Source organism: Salvelinus namaycush, chromosome 5 (genome assembly GCF_016432855.1).
Source record: "Salvelinus namaycush isolate Seneca chromosome 5, SaNama_1.0, whole genome shotgun sequence".
NCBI lineage: Eukaryota > Metazoa > Chordata > Actinopteri > Salmoniformes > Salmonidae > Salvelinus > Salvelinus namaycush.
The window spans coordinates 29,552,751-29,572,284 of record NC_052311.1 but is presented as its reverse complement, the minus strand read 5'-3'; the positions used below and the strand labels follow the sequence as shown (position 1 = coordinate 29,572,284).

Below are 19,534 nucleotides of genomic sequence, written 5' to 3'. Positions count from 1 at the left end.
CTCCTGATGTCACTTCACCGGACCAATGGGGATGGAGCCTTACGAGGAACTGCTGCCAGTGGTGGTCGACCCCTGCAAATGAGAGGAGAGAATTAGACAAAAGTGGGAGTCATCTGGGACATTCACAGCCTTATGATTGGCCAAACTCTGACATGTCTCATGCAGCCGAGGTCTGTCAGTCAGATAGGGCATCAGGCAGAACGACAGAGTGGCACATGTAGTGGTAGTGGTGGTGGTGGTGGGTGGGTGGGAGGGGGGGCTATTAATGAATACCATGCTCCAAGATTATGTGAGGGAAAGAGAGTGGTTGCTAAGTAACTGGGCGATTAGTTTCATTTCCCGTCCCTCTGCACGAAGAATTAGGTCACACGTCACATCCCAGTAAACAGGGATTCACAAGGGTCAATCGTGTTGTGAACTCATCAAGTCAGTCAAACAATCAAACAATCAACCAATCACACCAAAAACACCACAGTCCAATCCAGCAAACAAACAGTCTGAGATGCAGTAGAGGATGTGCCTGATCTGCTTTAGTGATGGGACTGAAGGAGATGAACACAAATTAATATCCCATGCAGAGCACTGTGTCAAAGCCTGTTAGCTGTATAGTTCCGTTCATGTAAAAACAAAAATGGTTAGAGAGCTTCTGTGGTGGTTTCAGGGAGGGCCTGGCAGGATACTGTAAGATGCATCAGTCAAGGGAGTCCATAGTTGTGGGTGAGTGTAAGCAGGACATGTTTACGTTTTTCATTCTTTTTGGGCTGTCATTCTGCGGCCCCAGGACCAGGTGCTGGGCTTAGGGCTCAGTGACTGGCTGCAGTCAGGTGTGACAGACAGGTGTGTGCCCGAAAAACCAAAAGGCGATTGCAGTAGAGAGGACATACCTTCATCTATCCCCCTCTTTAATCTGGATTACAACTGAAGACAGAGCTTCTGCCAAATAGATCCCAGATTATTACTATCAGCAGCGTTATGATTATTACTCCGTCTCTGTCTGATGTCCTCTGAGGTCAATCAATGCCGTTAGTTTTTTTCCCTGACAGGAAAGCGCCCAAAAGTCACTGTTCTGGCAGAGGAGAAAGACCCAATGTGCTGTATAGTTAGGAAACTAGGTCAGTATGACCTAGACATCAGCATCATAAAAGTAGCATTTCTAGAGCTGAGACAGGCTCAATAGGCCTTGAGGGTGAGAGTCTAATATGGGCAGCAGTGGTTTGTTTTGGGATGAGGCTCAGACAAAAGGTCGGCGCAGGCCAGACTCAATTAAGCCATGGGGAACGGGGCAGGAGGGACGGGGTATTGGTATCGACTTGGCCAAGTGATGTTTTTGTCATCAAAACCACAGCTCCTCCTCCAAGAGGAAGAAAACAACGACAGGAGAACAGGATTTCCACTGAAAACAACAACAAAAAATGACACAAAAAAAAGAAAACACATCATTTCTGTAAGGTCATTCAAAAAGGGGTTCCGGGGCGGGTGAGTGAGACTCCTGCGTACCTCCAGCTGCAGAGTGGACTTCCCTCACTTAGGGTACTTAAGAACAGGGAGAAAAGAAAGAAGCATTTCAATGGTCAAGACATTGCAGAACAAAAGAAGAGGAACTCTTTCTGTATGCATGGTTATGGCCTATGGCTACAATCTCCCATTTTTCCTATTAATCATTGCATTTCTACGAAAGAGATTATCTTATACGTCTGAGAAACAGTCTGAACTTTGAATAGTATAGCCCGAAACAGAAGATGCTTGAAGATAAAACAGGCAAAACAGCATAGCAGGACAAATTGCATGACAGTCTGAAAAGGGTAACATGAGTTAGTTAGGATAATGACCGTTTTCGTCAATCCGTACGCACACAAACACATTCACCCTCACACACAAGACCGCACACAATCACTTAGACTGTAAAACTTACCTTTTAACAAGAACTAGCCTTGATCAAGGAAAACATTTGTTAATACAGTGTCTTCGGAAAGTATTCAGACCCCTTGACTTTTTCCACATTTTGTTACGTTACAGCCTTATTCTAAAATGAATGCTCGAAGGTAACAAAATGTGGAGAAAGTCAAAAGGTCTGAATACTTTCCTGAAAAAACTGTACATTGTAATGAGTGTGCACATGTATAATAGCAGGAGAACAGATCTTGCAGAACACCTGGAAAGGCCATGGCCACTGGTATAGAGCGAGAGGTGCGTAGCAAAATCAAGCAACACTACAACCCTGACCCATCTCTTACTGCAGATCTCCTCCCTGCTCTCCTTCCCTTACTGAGGGATGTAAGAGGAGGAGAGATAACCTCTGCAGCATAGAGGGGGAGTGGCTGCACTGAAAAGCTTTACACAAAGCTAAGGCCTTCAGCTTGACTGGGCTCACTGTGGGAGAGAGAAAGGTTTATTCGAATGCATTTACAGCTGCAGTTGACTATATTTGACGAAGGAAGTCAATAAGCATGTAAAACATGAAATAAGAACCTATGATGTCAATGATGAGCGGATGCCTCTAGACTAATAATAGACTCATCTAATGTTCATCTAATGTGAAACCATATCTGGTCTGTTTTGAAAGCTCAAGGGGTTTCTGTCTCCTCATATTCTAGTAGAACATACATAAATAAAATTGCTTCTGGCACTGTGCAATCTTCATCACTGTGTTACCTCGAAAACGGATGCAGTATCCCGCTAAATGGCTGCAGTATGCAGGCACAGTCAATGCAGTGGAATACAGGCCACATGCCACACAGCAACACACCACTCAACCTGTCAGAGCAAATTAGAAGGCTTTTTTTTCACATCAGGTGTTGCAGCTGTTTACTGAGATGCTAGAGGGAAGTGATATGAATGAATTACAGGTGAACGATTTCTAGAGAGAAAGGAACTAGGCCTATCATGAAGATTACCCTGCAACGCCAGAAGGTGACCTGTTTTTAGACTGGTAATGAGGTGGAAAGTGGAAATGTTACACCTGCCGTCTCTGCACCTGACACTTTCTATATATTGTGTATCTGGGTAAACAGTATGCAATATGTTTCTGTGAATAGTTTCTGAGATTTAAGAGTGTGTGACTTTATTTTTAGTAGTTTATGTGATGCCAAAAAGAAAAAAATTGTTACACTTTTCTTTTCAGTAATTTGCCATTTTGCTGATATCAAACAATATCAAATGAAATCATCATTGCTTCTTCTCAGAAATAAACGTTTCACTAAAGTGTTATATTTATGTTATTTATGATGCCATCTTGCTTTTTCATGATGCCATCTTGGTTATTCATGGTGCCATCTTGGTTTAACCTGTAGTTGACTGTTGTTACGGCACAGTAATATGGTTTTAATGTACATTTGGTGACGACGCTCATCGGATATACTACGGTAACTTCCAACCAACTTCTCTGAGTCCATGTTGCTTTGCTTGTTCTGCAACTGGAACACTGCTTAAAATGTTTCTTTTTGATGACCATGCCAGTGAGCGAATTGAAATTGAGGAGTTACGCAAGGCACACTTCAAAATAGGTCTAGCTTTATTAGGATAGCATTTAACATCCTTTGGCTACAAAACATTGCATTGTTAACAAGCCACTTGTTGGTTCAGCCGTTCTGCTTGCGATGTTTACAAGGTGGCCTACGTTAATAACTATTCGAATTGTATTAGACAATAATGCGTCATGTTTCACGCGATGAGAATCATCCCACAGGAAGCTTCCCACAAAATATATGGGCTGTGCTCTCTGAAACCACTCTGCATTGTTTCACTGTATCTCTTTGGGAACTATGATTAGATTATCACGGTCTGAATCGGCCTGGTTTCCCAAATTACTACTCCGTAATTGAGGTTATATAAATGGCTTCATGATGATGGCCAACCAAGCTGTCATGTGAATGTATCAGCACACAGCTCTAACTTTCGATGCCTCTCAATAGTCATTAAAGGTCCAACGCTAACATTTTTTTTTTCAATATCAAATCATTTCTGGGTAACAATGAAGTACCTTACTGTGATTGTTTTAAGTTAAAATGGTCAAAAAGAAACAAAAATTGATTGAAAGCAAAGAGCAATTTCTCAACCAAGAATTTTGCAATGACTGTCTGGGAGTGGTCTGAGTGGGGAACAGAAAACAGACTGTTATTGGCTTAGAGGTTTGGAACTCTCATTCTTATTGGTCTATTAACTACAGTAATTTACCGCCTGGTGATTTCACCAGGCAGGACTAAAATCCATCCCACCAAAACAGGCTGAGACTTCAGGCGGTCTTTTCAAACAGCTCTTACACTACATTTTCCACACAAACAACACTATCTACCAAGAGAGTTTTCATCTATATTTTTCGTAGCTGTCTATTTACCACCAGAAACCGATGCTGGCACTAAGACCGCACTCAACGAGCTGTATAAGGCCATAAGCAAACAAGAAAATGCTCATCCAAAAGTGGCGCTCCTAGTGGCCGGGGACTATAATGCAGGAAAACTTAAATCTGTTTACCTCATGTCACATGTCCAACCAGAGGGGGAGAAAAAAACTCTAGAACACCTTTCCTCCACACACAGAGATGCGTACAAAGCTCTGCCTCGCCCTCCATTTGGCAAATCTAACCATAATTATATCCTCCTGATTCCTGCTTACAAGCAAAAACTAAAGCAGGAAGTACCAGTGACTCGCTCAATATGGAAGTGGTCAAATGACGCGCGGATGCTAAGCTATAGGACTGTTTTGCTAGCACAGACAGGAATATGTTCCGGGATTCATCCTATGGCATTGAGGAGTATACCACATCAATCACCAGCTTCATCCATAAGTGCATCGATGATGTCGTCCCCACAGTGACTGTACGTACATATCCCAACCAGAAGCCATGGATTACAGGCAACATCCGGACTGAGCTAAAAGCTAGCGCTGCTGCTTTCAAGAAGCAGGACACTAATCCGGACTCTTATAAAAAAAATCATGCTATGCCCTCAGATGAACCATCAAAAAGGCAAAGCATCAATAGAGGACTAAGATTGAATCCTACTACACAGGCACTGACGCTTGTCGGATGTGGCAGGGCTTGAAAACTATTACGGATTACAAAGGGAAACTCAGCCGCAAACTTCTGAGAGACGCGAGCCTACCAGACAAGCTAAATGCCTTCTATGCTTGCTTCGAGGCAAGCAACACTGAAGCATGCATGAGAGCACCAGCTGTTCTGGACGACTGTGTGATCATCCTCTCCATAGCCAATGCGAGTAAGACCTTTAAACAGGTCAACATTCATAAGGCCGCTGGGCCAGACGGATTACCAGGACGTGTACTCAGAGCATGCGCGGACCAACTGGCGAGTGTCTTCACTGACATTTTCAACCTCTCCCTGACCGAGTCTGTAATACCTACATGTTTCAAACAGACCACCATAGTCCCTGTGCCCAAGAACACCAAGGTAACCTGCCTAAATGACTGCCGCCCCATAGCACTGGCATTTGTAGCCATGAAGTGCTTTGAAAGGCTGGTCATGGCTCACATAAACACCATCATCCCGGAAACCCTAGACCCACTCCAATTCACATACCGCTCCAACAGATCCGCAGATGACGCAATCTCAATTTCACTCCACACTGCCCACACTGCACTGTCAAGGGGCAAGCCACCCACTCCACACTGCCCTGAGCTTCAAGTTCCTTGTTGTCCACATCAACAACAAACTAACATGATCCAAATACACCAAGACAGTCGTGAAAAGGGCACGACAACGCCTATTCTCCCTCAGGAGACTGAAAAGATTTGGCATGGATCCCCAGATCCTCAAAGTTATACAGCTGCACCTGGTATGGCAACTGCTCGGCATCTGACCTTAAGGCGCTACAGAGGGTAGTTAGTACAGCCCAGTACATCACTGGGGCCAAGCTTCCTGCCATCCAGGATCTCTATACTAGACGGTGTCAGAGGAAGGCCCCAAAAATTGGGGCCTCCAGCCACCAAAGTCATAATCTGTTCTCTCTACTACCGCACGGCAAGCAGTACCAGAGCGCCAAGTCCCTTTACCCCTACCTACATGTACATATTACCTCAAATACCTCGACTAACCTGTACCCCCGCACATTGACTCGGTACTGGTACCCCTGTATATAGCCTCATTATTGTTATTTGATTGTGTTACTTTTTTAACTTTAGTTTATTCAGTAGATATTTTCTTAACTCTTATTTTCTTAAAACTGCATTGTTGGTTAAGGGCTCGTAAGAATTAATTTAATGGTTGTATTCGGCACACGTGACAAATTACATTTTAGATGATTTTCACAATTTCCCAGTACTATTCCAAACTCGTAGTGTGAAAATGTGTATAAAATGCTGGAAATCCTGTTTTGGACTGCACTGGGCCTTTAAGGAGAGCATGTCACTTTGGACCATTGAGATACACTCTTAGTTTATCTTACAGTTCAAACAGGAAAGACAGATTACTCCTGGCAGAAAACACGAGACTCAACCAATCAGGAACAAGTACAGTATGTTGCCTGCGAGAGAAGCTCCGGACTATATCAGCAGACGCTAAGCTCGTCCTTCATAGTGACCCCATTGACCGAGATGACCTCAGCTGTCTCAACCTTTACACTGTGGTACTCGGAGTCAAGGGGCAAGCCACCCACTGAGTTTAACGTGTGAAAGGGGGATACCTAGTCAGCTGTACAACTGAATGCCTTCAACTGAAATGTGTCTTCCGCATTTAACCCAACCCCTCTGAATCAGAGCGGTGTGGGGGGATTGCCTTAATCGACATCAACGTCTTCAGGCGCCCGGGGAACAGCGGGTTAACTGCCTTGCTCAGAAGCAGAATGACAGAATATTACCTTGTCGACTCAGGGATTCGATCCAGCAACCTTTCGGTTACTGGCCCAACGCTCTAACAACTAGGCTATTTGTCGCCCTGCACATGGCCTCTGAAGATCAAAACTTCTGGAGAATTTTATAAGTAGGCCTTTAACCCACACAGGTACTTAGACCGCTGCTCGAGATGTGAATCAAGACCCTCTCTCCTAGTGATCCCATTGACCCAAATGACCTCAAGTGTCTTGAACTGGCATTGCGATGCTCTTAGTCAAGGGGCAAGCTACTGACTGTATTTGAGGAGATGTTTGAGGTGAGCAAAGGCTGGTGTGCTATTTTCGTCTGTTTGGGTCACAATTAGGCCTGCACATACCTCTGAAGAACACAACTTAAAGAGACACATATAAATAAGACGATAACCCACAAAGGTATTGAGACAGCTGCTCGAGGTGTGAATTAAGGCCTACTTGGTCTGAGGTTTAGTGTCGTCCTCTGATTGTTGCAGGTTGATTTGATGTAAGAGTTTGTTTTCCTGGAAGCGAAGGTGTAGGTCATCTTACCTGCAGAGTAGAGGCCGCTGAGTCGCTGGTCTCTGTCAATCCCGTGCTCCTTGGTAGACTGGACACAATGTATCTGGAACCCGCCTTCGGCACAGGCTGTCTGACTACCAGCTTTCCTTTCCTCGTCTCCGCTAGAAACAGACTGTACCAGTAGGCATCGTTGGAGACCAGGGTGGAATCCGCGATGGTCGAATTCCTCTCACTGATCACGCTGTTCCTACTGGGAGGGGCCGCTTTACTGGGCATTGGTTTCTGACACTTCAGCACACAGGTGACCAATATGGTGATCAATAACAGAAAGGACACGGAGCCCAGGCCGATCACCAAATACAGGTTTAAATCTGAAAATATGTCATATTCTAGAGGCACTTCCGTCATGTCAGAGTAGGCTTTAACGGCAGTCTCCACTGTTGAGAGCTTTATGGTAACTGTAGCAGAGAGAGCAGGATTCCCGTTGTCCTTGGCGATGACAACCAGCCGTTGATGACGCGGATCTCTGTAACTGAACATCCTCATAGTACGTATCTCTCCGTTGTATTGGTCCAGACTGAATAAGGTGGCGTCAGTAACCTGTAGAAACTGGTATGTAATCCGAGAGTTCTGGACCGAGTCCGTGTCTATGGCTATCACCTTGGAGACCAGGGATCCTTTATCGGTGGATCTGGGGATCTTCTCCTCCACCACGGAGCCGTGCGCGCGCCACGGAGACACTATGACCGGGGTGTTGTCGTTCTGGTCCACAATAATGATGTGGACAGTCACGTTACTGCTGAGCGGAGGAACACCAGAGTCTCTGGCCTCGACGTGGAAAAGGAACTCCTTCTCTATCTCATAGTCAAACGTCTTTAGTGCGTAAAGATTACCGTTCTCCGGATTGATGGAGAACAGCATTGACAAGGAGGTGTTCACTATCTCCTTCTCTATGATGAAATAAACTAGATACTGGTTTTCATGGAGGTCTGGATCAAACGCAGTGAGGGAACTTAGCAAGGCCCCAGGTGCGTTATTCTCCATAACGGGAATAGTGTAGAACGACTGAGGGAACTGTGGAACGTTGTCGTTAACGTCTAGTAGTTCTAAAGTCATAGTTTCGTTGTCAGATAGTGGAGGGGAACCCCTGTCTGTTACGGTAAAAGTGATTTCATATTCTGGGACCTTCTCACGATCCAGAGGTTGTGAAACTACTAACTCATAATAATTATCAGAAGACTCTCTCAATGCAAAAGGTAATGTATCAGCAATACGAATATCAACTATCCCATTTTCACCTGAATCTTTATCGCTGACACTAACCACTGCTATCACACTGTCTACTGGAATATCCTCCTTGACAGGGCTTTGAAACGATTTGATTGATATCTCAGGGTGATTATCATTCATATCTGTGACCAAAATAGTTAATTTACTCTGCCCTGACAATGAATTAGGCCCCTTATCAGTTGCTATAACTTCCATGTCATAAATCCTGAAATCTTCATAATTTATCATTTCTTTGACTCTGATTTCACCATTTTTGGAATTCAAACTGAAAGTCTGTTGGGTTTTATCTGATGTATAAAGACTATATGAATATACTATTTCCGAATTGGTACCCTCATCTAAGTCTGTTGCATTCAATTTAACCACAAGGCTCCCAATTGGAGAGTTTTCCATCACATTAATGTTGTAGCGTTCTTTATCAAATTGAGGGGCGTTGTCATTCGTATCTATAACGCGAACAATGATGTTGGCTGTACCGGAGCGCGCGGGGACTCCACCATCTACAGCGGTGAGTATTAGATTATGAACCGCCTGCTCCTCTCGGTTTAAAACCTTTTTAAGAATCAAATCAGCAAACTTTGACCCGTCTCTTCCGGTCTGAATCTCTATACTGAAATGCTCACTCTCGCTTAAGTGATACGTATTGATAGAGTTTGCACCGAAATCTGGGTCTACTGCATTGGTTAGCGAGAATCGTTCTCCTGCAGCGGTGGATTCAGATATATCCAGGTGCATGGTGTCCCTGCGAAATTGGGGCGAGTTGTCATTTATGTCCATTATTTCCACTTCAATATTAAATAGTCTAATTGGGTTTTCGATGGTAACATCCATTTTGAGGAAACAAGATGACGTCTTAACGTTGCATAAGTATTCTCTGTCAATCTTCTCCGCTATCAGTAGCTCCCCTGTGTCTTTGTTTATCTCCAGATACCTCTTATTGGCGATAACATCCAACCGTATTTTACGTCGAGCCATGATTTTAGCATCCAACCCCAAATCAGCAGCTAAATTAGCAACAACGGAGCCTTCCTCGATCTCTTCGGGAATGGAATAGTGAGTAACCGCAGATGCCGTGTTCAAGACGGCAGAGAGAAGAAGAAAGACCGCGACATACCTTCTCCGGGGCTCTCCACTAATGTGCACCTCCATTGTTGGGATGTGCCTCATACTGCACGTTACGTTGGTGGCGGATTTGTGTAAAGAAAATTAGATATGTAACCTTTTGAAGATATAGACTAAAACGACCTTCTCAAAAGCAGATAAATGTCAGCACCCGCGAGCTGTCCAAACAGAATACGCATTGCCTTTATCGCTATGGTGAACTGTCATGGCTACCATTCCATCACAGAAGAGCGCATTTTATTGGCGAGCAGCGACCCTTTGCGCATTTTAGCATCCTTTGCAACGTTGGATTTAATACATGTTTATTGCACACTTTTTGGTGATATTATTTATGCGACGAAAAAAGACGACGCACAACAATATTGCTAGAATGTGAGGTAAAGAATACATTGTGAACATTGCTTTATTTAGGCCTATTATTGGGTAATTGTGATTACTTCTGGTAACAATAGCAGCCGTTGTGGACAGAAATATTAGTCATCTAACTGCTCGAGGTGAATTGATTGTTCAATGGTAAACGAATGGGATGTGAAAGTAAAATGGTTATTGTGAACACTTTCAAATGATGGTAGAACTCCAGCCAACGTGTTCATCAATTTTACGCATGGCAACTGCGTACTGTAGAGAACCCACACGTAAAGTTGTTGCACATTACGTTAAACCAGTAGAGTCAGAGTAGAGCAGGACCGCGGGACGAATTTGTCCCGTGGTTTTATTTGGCACCCAAAGTGTTCTGAGCATAAGACTGTAAAAACACCAGGAAATCAGCTCCAAATAGATTTTAATTTAAGAAATCTGTTACCAAGTATTCACACGCGTAATAGTGAGAAACGTGGTGGAATACAAATATAGGTCAAGTTTGAAATGATTGTTTTAGTCAAACATTATATCTGTTTGGGCTTCTTGCAGTCAATTTGCCGTCTACAAATTATTTGCAGTTATGTTCCGTTCCCACGACCATGCTCTCAATCAAAAAAGTGGTCCATGACTGAATCTAGTTGACGATCCCTGGGGTAGAGGCTACTGGAGGCTACTGGACACGATGTATCTGGAGCCCGCCTTTCGAACAGGCTGTCTGACAAACAGCTTTCCTTTCCTAGTCTCCGCTAGAAACAGACTGTACCAGTAGGCATCGTATTTCTTACCTGCAGAGTAGAGGCCGCTGAGTCGCTGGTCTCTGTCAATCCCGTGCTCCTTGGTAGACTGGACACGATGTATCTGGAGCCCGCCTTTGGCACAGGCTGTCTGACTACCAGCTTTCCTTTCCTCGTCTCCGCTAGAAACAGACTGTACCAGTAGGCATCGTTGGAGACCAGGGTGGAATCTGCGATGGTCGAATTCCTCTCACTGATCACACTGTTCCTACTGGGAGGAGCCGCTTTACTGGGCATTGGTTTCTGACACTTCAGCACACAGGTGACCAATATGGTGATCAATAACAGAAAGGACACCGAGCCCAGGCCGATCACCAAATACAGGTTTATATCTGAAAATATGTCATATTCTAGAGGCACTTCCGTCATGTCAGAGTAGGCTTTAACGGCAGTCTCCACTGTTGAGAGCTTTATGGTAACTGTAGCAGAGAGAGCAGGATCTCCGTTGTCCTTGGCGATGACAACCAGCCGTTGATGACGCGGATCTCTGTAACTCAACATTCTCATAGTCCGGATCTCTCCGTTGTATTGGTCCAGACTGAATAAGGTGGCGTCAGTAACCTGTAGAAACTGGTATGTAATCCGAGAGTTCTGGACCGAGTCCGTGTCTATGGCTATCACCTTGGAGACCAGGGATCCTTTATCGGTGGATCTGGGGATCTTCTCCTCCACCACAGAGCCGTGCGCGCGCCACGGAGACACTATGACCGGGGGATTGTCGTTCTGGTCCACAATAATGATGTGGACAGTCACGTTACTGCTGAGCGGAGGAACACCAGAGTCTCTGGCCTCGATGTGGAAAAGGAACTCCTTCTCTATCTCATAGTCAAACGTCTTTAGTGCGTAAAGATTACCGTTCTCCGGATTGATGGAGAACAGCATGGACATGGAGGTGTTCACTATCTCCTTCTCTATGATGAAATAAACTAGATACTGGTTTTCATGGAGGTCTGGATCAAACGCAGTGAGGGAACTTAGCAAGGCCCCAGGTGCGTTATTCTCCATAACGGGAATAGTGTAGAACGACTGAGGGAACTGTGGAACGTTGTCGTTAACGTCTAGTAGTTCTAAAGTCATAGTTTCGTTGTCAGATAGCGGAGGGGATCCCCTGTCTGTTACCGTAAAAGTTATGTCATATTCAGGGACCTTCTCACGATCCAGAGGTTGTGAAACTACCAACTCATAATAGTTATCAGAAGACTCTCTTAGTGCAAATGGCAATTGATCAGCAATATGGAGGTCAACTATACCATTTTCACCTGAATCTTTATCGCTGACACTAACAATTGCTATCACAGTGTCTATGGCTACATTTTCCTTTATAGGACTAAGAAACGATTTTATGGACATTTCTGGGTGATTGTCATTCATATCTGTAACTAAAATAGTTAATTTACACTGCCCTGTCAAGGAATTGGGTCCCTTGTCCATTGCTATGACTTCCATATCATAAATCCTGAAATCTTCATAATTAATCATTTCTTTGACTCTGATTTCACCACTATTAGAATTCAAACTGAAAATTGCTTGAGTTTTCTCTGATGTATAAAGGCTATATGAATATATTATTTCCGAATTGGTTCCCTCATCTAAGTCAGTTGCATTCAATTCAATCACAAGGTTTCCAATTGGGGCGTTTTCCATCACATTGATGGTGTAGCTTTCTTTATCAAATTGAGGGGCGTTGTCATTCGTATCTAGAACGCGAACAATGATGTTGGCTGTGCCTGTGCGTGAGGGGACTCCGCCATCTACAGCGGTGAGTATTAGATTATGGACCGCCTGATCTTCTCGGTCGAAAGCATTTTTTAGAACCAAATCAGCAAACTTTGACCCGTCTCTCCCGGTTTGAATCTCTATACTAAAATGCTCTTCATCGCTTAAGTGATACGACTTTACAGAGTTTGTACCGAAATCTGGGTCAACTGCATTGTTTAACGAGAATCGTTCACCTGCTGGGGTGGATTCTGATATATCCAAGTGCATGGTATCCCTGCGAAAATGGGGCACGTTGTCATTTATGTCCATTATTTCCACTTCAATATTAAACATTCGTATTGGTTCTTCAATCGAAACATCCATTTTGAGGAAACAAGATGGATTTTTGCTGTTGCATAGATATTCTCTGTCAATCTTCTCCGCGATGAATAGCTCTCCCGTCTCTTTGTTTATCTCCAGATACCTCTTATTGGCGATAACATCCAACCGTACTTTACGCTTAACTAAGGTTTTCGCATCAAGACCCAAATCAGCAGCCAAGTTAGCAACAATAGAGCCTTCCTCCATTTCTTCGGGTATAGAATAGTGAGTAACCGCACATGCTGTGTTCATGGCGGTAGAGAAAATAAGAAATGCCGAGACGTACCTTCTCCAGTGCTGTGCACCGATGTGCGTCTCCATTGTTGTATTGCTTATCTCTGTGCGTAACGCACCACAACGAAAATGTTAAGTTGTGTTGAATTTACGTCAACAAAACGAGACGATCTTGTAACGTTTTGAAGAGGGACAAAAATGATATCGAAGGCATCGAAATTCGGGACCGGAAAATGTCCACACACAATCGGCACTGCGTCTATCACTATGACGTACTGTCATGGCGACATTACATCACAGAATAGTGCGTTTTATTGGTGAACAGTGACACTTTGTGCATTTTGCCAGCCTATGCAGCTCTGAATTGCAAACGTTTTGGTTGTATTATTAGTGCGTTGAAACTTTAAGTATTCTGTGAGAACAGTTGCAACGGGACAACAGTGACTTTTCGACTTGTGAATTGAATCATTTGGTTGCATATAATTACATTGAATGTGGACCTGGAACTGTTGATTTAAAAAAAATGTGCAATCAACACGTGGTCGAACTTGAGTCAACCAATTCATCAATTTTTACGCACGATAATTGTGCGCTGAAGAAAACAACTCTATCAAATGTATTGCTATTTATATTAAAGAATGGCTGTAGGTCATTCTTACCTGCAAAGTAGAGGCTGCTGAGTCACTGGTCTCTGTCAGGCCAGTGCTCCTTGGTAGACTGGACACGATGTATCTGGAGCCCGCCTTTGGCACAGGCTGTCTGACTACCAGCTTTCCTTTCCTCGTCTCCGCTAGAAACAGACTGTACCAGTAGGCATCGTTGGAGACCAGGGTGGAATCTGCAATGGTCGAGTTTCTCTCACTGATCACACTGTTCCTACTGGGAGGAGCCGCATTGCTTGGCTTTGGTTTCTGACACTTCAGCACACAGGTGACCAATATGGTGATCAATAACAGAAAGGACACCGAGCCCAGGCCGATCACCAAATACAGGTTTAAATCTGAAAATATGTCATATTCTAGAGGCACTTCCGTCATGTCAGAGTAGGCTTTAACGGCAGTCTCCACTGTTGAGAGCTTTATGGTAACTGTAGCAGAGAGAGCAGGATCCCCGTTGTCCTTGGCGATGACAACCAGCCGTTGATGACGCGGATCTCTGTAACTGAACATTCTCATAGTACGTATCTCTCCGTTGTATTGGTCCAGACTGAATAAGGTGGCGTCAGTAACCTGTAGAAACTGGTATGTAATCCGAGAGTTCTGGACCGAGTCCGTGTCTATGGCTATCACCTTGGAAACCAGGGATCCTTTATCGGTGGATCTAGGAATTTTCTCCTCCACCACGGAGCCGTGCGCGCGCCACGGAGACACTATGACCGGGGGATTGTCGTTCTGGTCCACAATAATGATGTGGACAGTCATGTTACTGCTGAGCGGAGGAACACCAGAGTCTCTGGCCTCGACGTGGAAAAGGAACTCCTTCTCTATCTCATAGTCAAACGTCTTTAGTGCGTAAAGATTACCGTTCTCCGGATTGATGGAGAACAGCATTGACATGGAGGTGTTCACTATCTCCTTCTCTATGATGAAATAAACTAGATACTGGTTTTCATGGAGGTCTGGATCAAACGCAGTGAGGGAACTTAGCAAGGCCCCAGGTGCGTTATTCTCCATAACCGGAATAGTGTAGAACGACTGAGGGAACTGTGGAACGTTGTCGTTAACGTCTAGTAGTTCTAAAGTCATAGTTTCGTTGTCAGACAGCGGAGGGGAACCCCTGTCTGTTACGGTAAAAGTTATGTCATATTCTGGGACCTTCTCACGATCCAGAGGTTGTGAAACTACCAACTCAAAATAGTTATCAGAAGACTCTCTCAGCGCAAAAGGTAATTGATTCGCAATGTGAATATTGACTATTCCATTTTCACCTGAATCTTTATCGCTGACACTCACAACTGCTATCACAGTGTCTATGGCTACATTTTCCTTTATAGGACTAAGAAACGATTTTATGGACATTTCTGGGTGATTGTCATTCATATCTGTAACTAAAATTGTTAATTTACACTGACTTGACAAGGAATTCGCTCCCTTATCTGTTGCTATGACTTCCATGTCATAAATCCTGAAATCTTCATAATTTATCATTTCTTTTACCGTTATTTCTCCATTGTTAGCGTTTAAACTGAAAGTGCCTTGCGTTTTCTCCGATGTATACAAACTATATGAATATGTTATTTCCGAATTGGTGCCCTCGTCAAAGTCCGTGGCATTCAATTTTAGCACAAGACTTCCAATTGGAGAGTTTTCCATTATATCGATTTTGTAAGTGTCTTTATTAAACTTAGGGGCGTTGTCATTTGTATCCAGAACCCGAACAATGATGTTGGCTGTTCCGGAGCGCGCGGGGACTCCACCATCTACAGCGGTGAGTATTAGATTATGAACCGCCTGCTGCTCTCTGTCTAAAGCCTTTTTCAGAATCAAATCAGCAAACTTTGCTCCATCTCTTCCGGTCTGAATTTCTATATTGAAATGTTCACTCTCACTTAGGTGGTAGGTTTTAACAGTGTTGCTACCAACGTCCGGGTCCACTGCATTGTTCAGAGAGAATCGCTCACCCACCGGAGTAGACTCTGATATATCCAAATCCATTGTGTCCCGTCGAAAATGTGGCGCGTTGTCGTTAATATCCATGATTTCTAATTCTATATTGAACATCCTTATTGGATTTTCAATTGTTGCATCCATTTTAAGAAAACATGACGTCGCTGTCTTAGTTGTACAAAGAGATTCCCTGTCCAACCGTTCGACGATATACAGCTCGCCAGTCTCTTTGTTAACGTCCAGATATTTTTTGTTGGCGATAACATCCAAGCGCATCTTGCGTTTACTGAGACTGTTCGTGTTCAGCCCCAAATCAGAGGCCAGATTAGCAATAACGGAGCCTTCCTCCATTTCCTCGGGAACAGAGTAGTGAGTAACCGCATACACCGTGTTCAGGGCGGCAGAGAATAGAAGAAAGACCGAGACGTACCTTTTACAAGGCTGAACGATGCGATGTCCAGTCATCGTTTGACTGTTTTGCGCAATGCAACCAAATGGAACCTTTTTGAATATGAGAAGACGAGACGACGACAATTTCCGGCGTTGTAATGCAATCCAATTTTAAATGATAATTTGTCAAAGAGGAATTCAGGACCAGGGAGCTGTTCACATGAAATTGCCTTACTGTCTTCCTAGCGACGAACTGTCATGGCGACTGTTACATCACAGAATAGTGGGTTTTATTGGTGAGCAGCGACGCTTTGCGCATTTTACCAGACCACCTTAGAATTGGAAATATGTTCACCTTTCTGGTGAGACTAACTGTTGGATTGAGGAAATACATATGTCCAAATATATTTTTTTAAATACAACTTTTATTATTTACCTGTATTTATTTGTGCCCTGGTTTTACGCACGGGACTATAGCAACTGTATATATAGCATAGCATTGAATTATGTTATAATATATTAAGAGTATACTCTTACTTGCAATGTAGAGGCCGCTGAGTCGCTGGTCTCTGTCAGGCCCGTGCTCCTTGGTAGACTGGACACGATGTATCTGGAACCCGCCTTCGGCACAGGCTGTCTGACTACCAGCTTTCCTTTCCTCGTCTCCGCTAGAAACAGACTGTACCAGTAGGCATCGTTGGAGACCAGGGTGGAATCTGCGATGGTCGAGTTCCTCTCGCTGATCACGCTGTTCCTACTGGGAGGGGCCGCTTTACTGGGCATTGGTTTCTGACACTTCAGCACACAGGTGACCAATATGGTGATCAATAACAGAAAGGACACCGAGCCCAGGCCGATCACCAAATACAGGTTTAAATCTGAAAATATGTCATATTCTAGAGGCACTTCCGTCATGTCAGAGTAGGCTTTAACGGCAGTCTCCACTGTTGAGAGCTTGATCGTAACTGTAGCAGAGAGAGCAGGTTCCCCGTTGTCCTTGGCGATGACAACCAGCCGTTGATGACGCGGATCTCTGTAACTGAACATTCTCATAGTACGTATCTCTCCGTTGTATTGGTCCAGACTGAATAGGGTGGCGTCAGTAACCTGTAGAAACTGGTATGTAATCCGAGAGTTCTGGACCGAGTCCGTGTCTATGGCTATCACCTTGGAGACCAGGGATCCTTTATCGGTGGATCTGGGGATCTTCTCCTCCACCACGGAGCCGTGCGCGCGCCATGGAGACACTATGACCGGTGTGTTGTCGTTCTGGTCCACAATAATGACGTGGACAGTCACGTTACTGCTGAGCGGAGGAACACCCGAGTCTCTGGCCTCGATGTGGAAAAGGAACTCCTTCTCTATCTCATAGTCAAACGTCTTTAGTGCGTAAAGATTACCGTTCTCCGGATTGATGGAGAACAGCATTGACATGGAGGTGTTCACTATCTCCTTCTCTATGATGAAATAAACTAGATACTGGTTTTCATGGAGGTCTGGATCAAACGCAGTGAGGGAACTTAGCAAGGCCCCAGGTGCGTTATTCTCCATAACGGGAATAGTGTAGAACGACTGAGGGAACTGTGGAACGTTGTCGTTAACGTCTAGTAGTTCTAAAGTCGTAGTTTCGTTGTCAGACAGCGGAGGGGAACCCCTGTCTGTTACGGTAAAGGTGATTTCATATTCTGGGACCTTCTCACGATCCAGAGGTTGTGAAACTACCAACTCATAATAGTTATCAGAAGACTCTCTTAGTGCAAATGGCAATTGATCAGCAATGTGAATATCGACTTTTCCATTGTCACCTGAATCTTTATCGCTGACACTAACCACTGCTATCACCGTGTCTACTGCTATATCCTCCTTGACTGGACTTTGAAATGATTTGATGGAGATTTCTGGATGATTATCATTCATATCTGTGACCAGAAGAGTTAACTTACACTGTCCTGATAAGGAATTGGCTCCCTTATCTGTTGCTATGACTTCCATATCATAAATTCTAAAATCTTCATAATTAATCATTTCTTTTACTCTGATTTCTCCGTTAGCTGGGTTCAAACTGAAGGTTCCTTTCGCCTTTTCTGATGTATACAAACTAAATGAATAGACAATGTCCGAATTAGTGCCATCATCTATATCCGTTGCGTTCAATTTAACCACAAGACTTCCAAATGGATAGTTCTCCATTATGTTTATATTGTAATTATCCTTTTCAAATTGAGGGGCGTTGTCATTCGTGTCCAGCACGCGAACAATGATGCTAGCTGTGCCAGACCGCGCGGGGACTCCGCCATCTACAGCGGTGAGTATTAGATTATGAACCGCCTGCTCCTCTCGGTCTAAAGTCTTTTTCAAAATTAGATCAGCAAACTTTGACCCGTCTCTCCCGGTCTGAACTTCAATATTAAAATGCTCACTTTCACTGAGATAGTATGTTTTAACTGAGTTTGTACCGACATCAGAATCCACTGCGTTGTTTAACGAGAATCTTTCCCCGGTTGGCGTGGATTCAGATATGTCCAGATGTATGGAATCCCGTCGAAAGTGTGGCGCATTGTCATTGATATCCATTATTTCCAATTCGATGTTGAATATTCGTATTGGGTTTTCGATTGTCGCATCCAATTTCAGAAAACAAGTCGTGGCTGTTTTAGAAGCGCAGAGATATTCTCGATCTATCTTCTCAACAACGTACAGTTCGCCTGTTTCTTTGTTCACATCCAAGTATTTCTTTTTGGCAATGATGTCTAACCGCATCTTCCGTCTACTCAGTGTTTTCACGTCCAGTCCCAAATCAGCGGCTAGATTAGCAACAACAGAGCCTTCCTCCATTTCTTCGGGAATAGAATAATGGGTAACGGCAGACAACGTGTTTATGGTGGCAGAGAATAAAATAAAAACCGACACGTACCTTTTCCAGGGCTGAATGACACAATTCGCCTCCATCGTTTGATTGTTTTGATCCGTGAGTGATGCACTATAGAAAACGATACCTTTTGATGGTGGTATGAGACGGCAAACGAGTCGACCGTTGTACCGAGATGTATTTTAGATCATCCTTTTCACAGCGAAGGATTCAGGACCAAGGAGATGTCCACAAATTGCATTGCTTTCTTCACTGTAACGAACTGTCATGGCGACTGTTACATCACAGAAGAGTTCGTTTTACTGGTGAGCAGCGACGCTTCGCGCATTTTACCAGCATTCACACCATAGAATTAAAACCGGGGAGGAAAGTTGAATTGATTGAAATAGGTATAATAGAAACAATAGTTCTAAATGTTTTTGTTGTTTTTCGTTGTCAACACTTGTTTGTTCTCAAACCCATAAATGTATGCCT

General features: G+C 43.9%; 4 protein-coding genes across 4 annotated transcripts; all 4 read right to left on the bottom strand.

Annotated features, from left to right (window-relative positions):
• Nucleotides 1-39: 39 nt before the first annotated feature.
• LOC120047020 (protocadherin alpha-C2-like) lies at nt 40-9,755 on the bottom strand. Its single transcript, XM_038992567.1, has 2 exons — nt 7,347-9,755; nt 40-72 (listed from the first exon to the last, which is right to left on the bottom strand). The coding sequence occupies exons 1-2, from the start codon at nt 9,753-9,755 to the stop codon at nt 40-42; spliced, it is 2,442 nt and encodes an 813-aa protein (XP_038848495.1).
• A 1,079-nt stretch (nt 9,756-10,834) lies between these two features.
• Nucleotides 10,835-13,213, bottom strand: LOC120047019 (protocadherin alpha-C2-like). The gene has a single exon (XM_038992566.1). The coding sequence runs from the start codon at nt 13,211-13,213 to the stop codon at nt 10,835-10,837; it is 2,379 nt and encodes a 792-aa protein (XP_038848494.1).
• Nucleotides 13,214-13,821: 608 nt separating this feature from the next.
• On the bottom strand, nt 13,822-16,266 carry LOC120047018 (protocadherin alpha-C2-like). Its single transcript, XM_038992565.1, has one exon. It carries the CDS (start codon nt 16,264-16,266, stop codon nt 13,822-13,824), a length of 2,445 nt encoding a protein of 814 aa, XP_038848493.1.
• A 444-nt stretch (nt 16,267-16,710) lies between these two features.
• Nucleotides 16,711-19,140, bottom strand: LOC120047017 (protocadherin alpha-C2-like). Its single transcript, XM_038992564.1, has one exon. It carries the CDS (start codon nt 19,138-19,140, stop codon nt 16,711-16,713), a length of 2,430 nt encoding a protein of 809 aa, XP_038848492.1.
• Between the last annotated feature and the right edge of the window lie 394 nt (nt 19,141-19,534).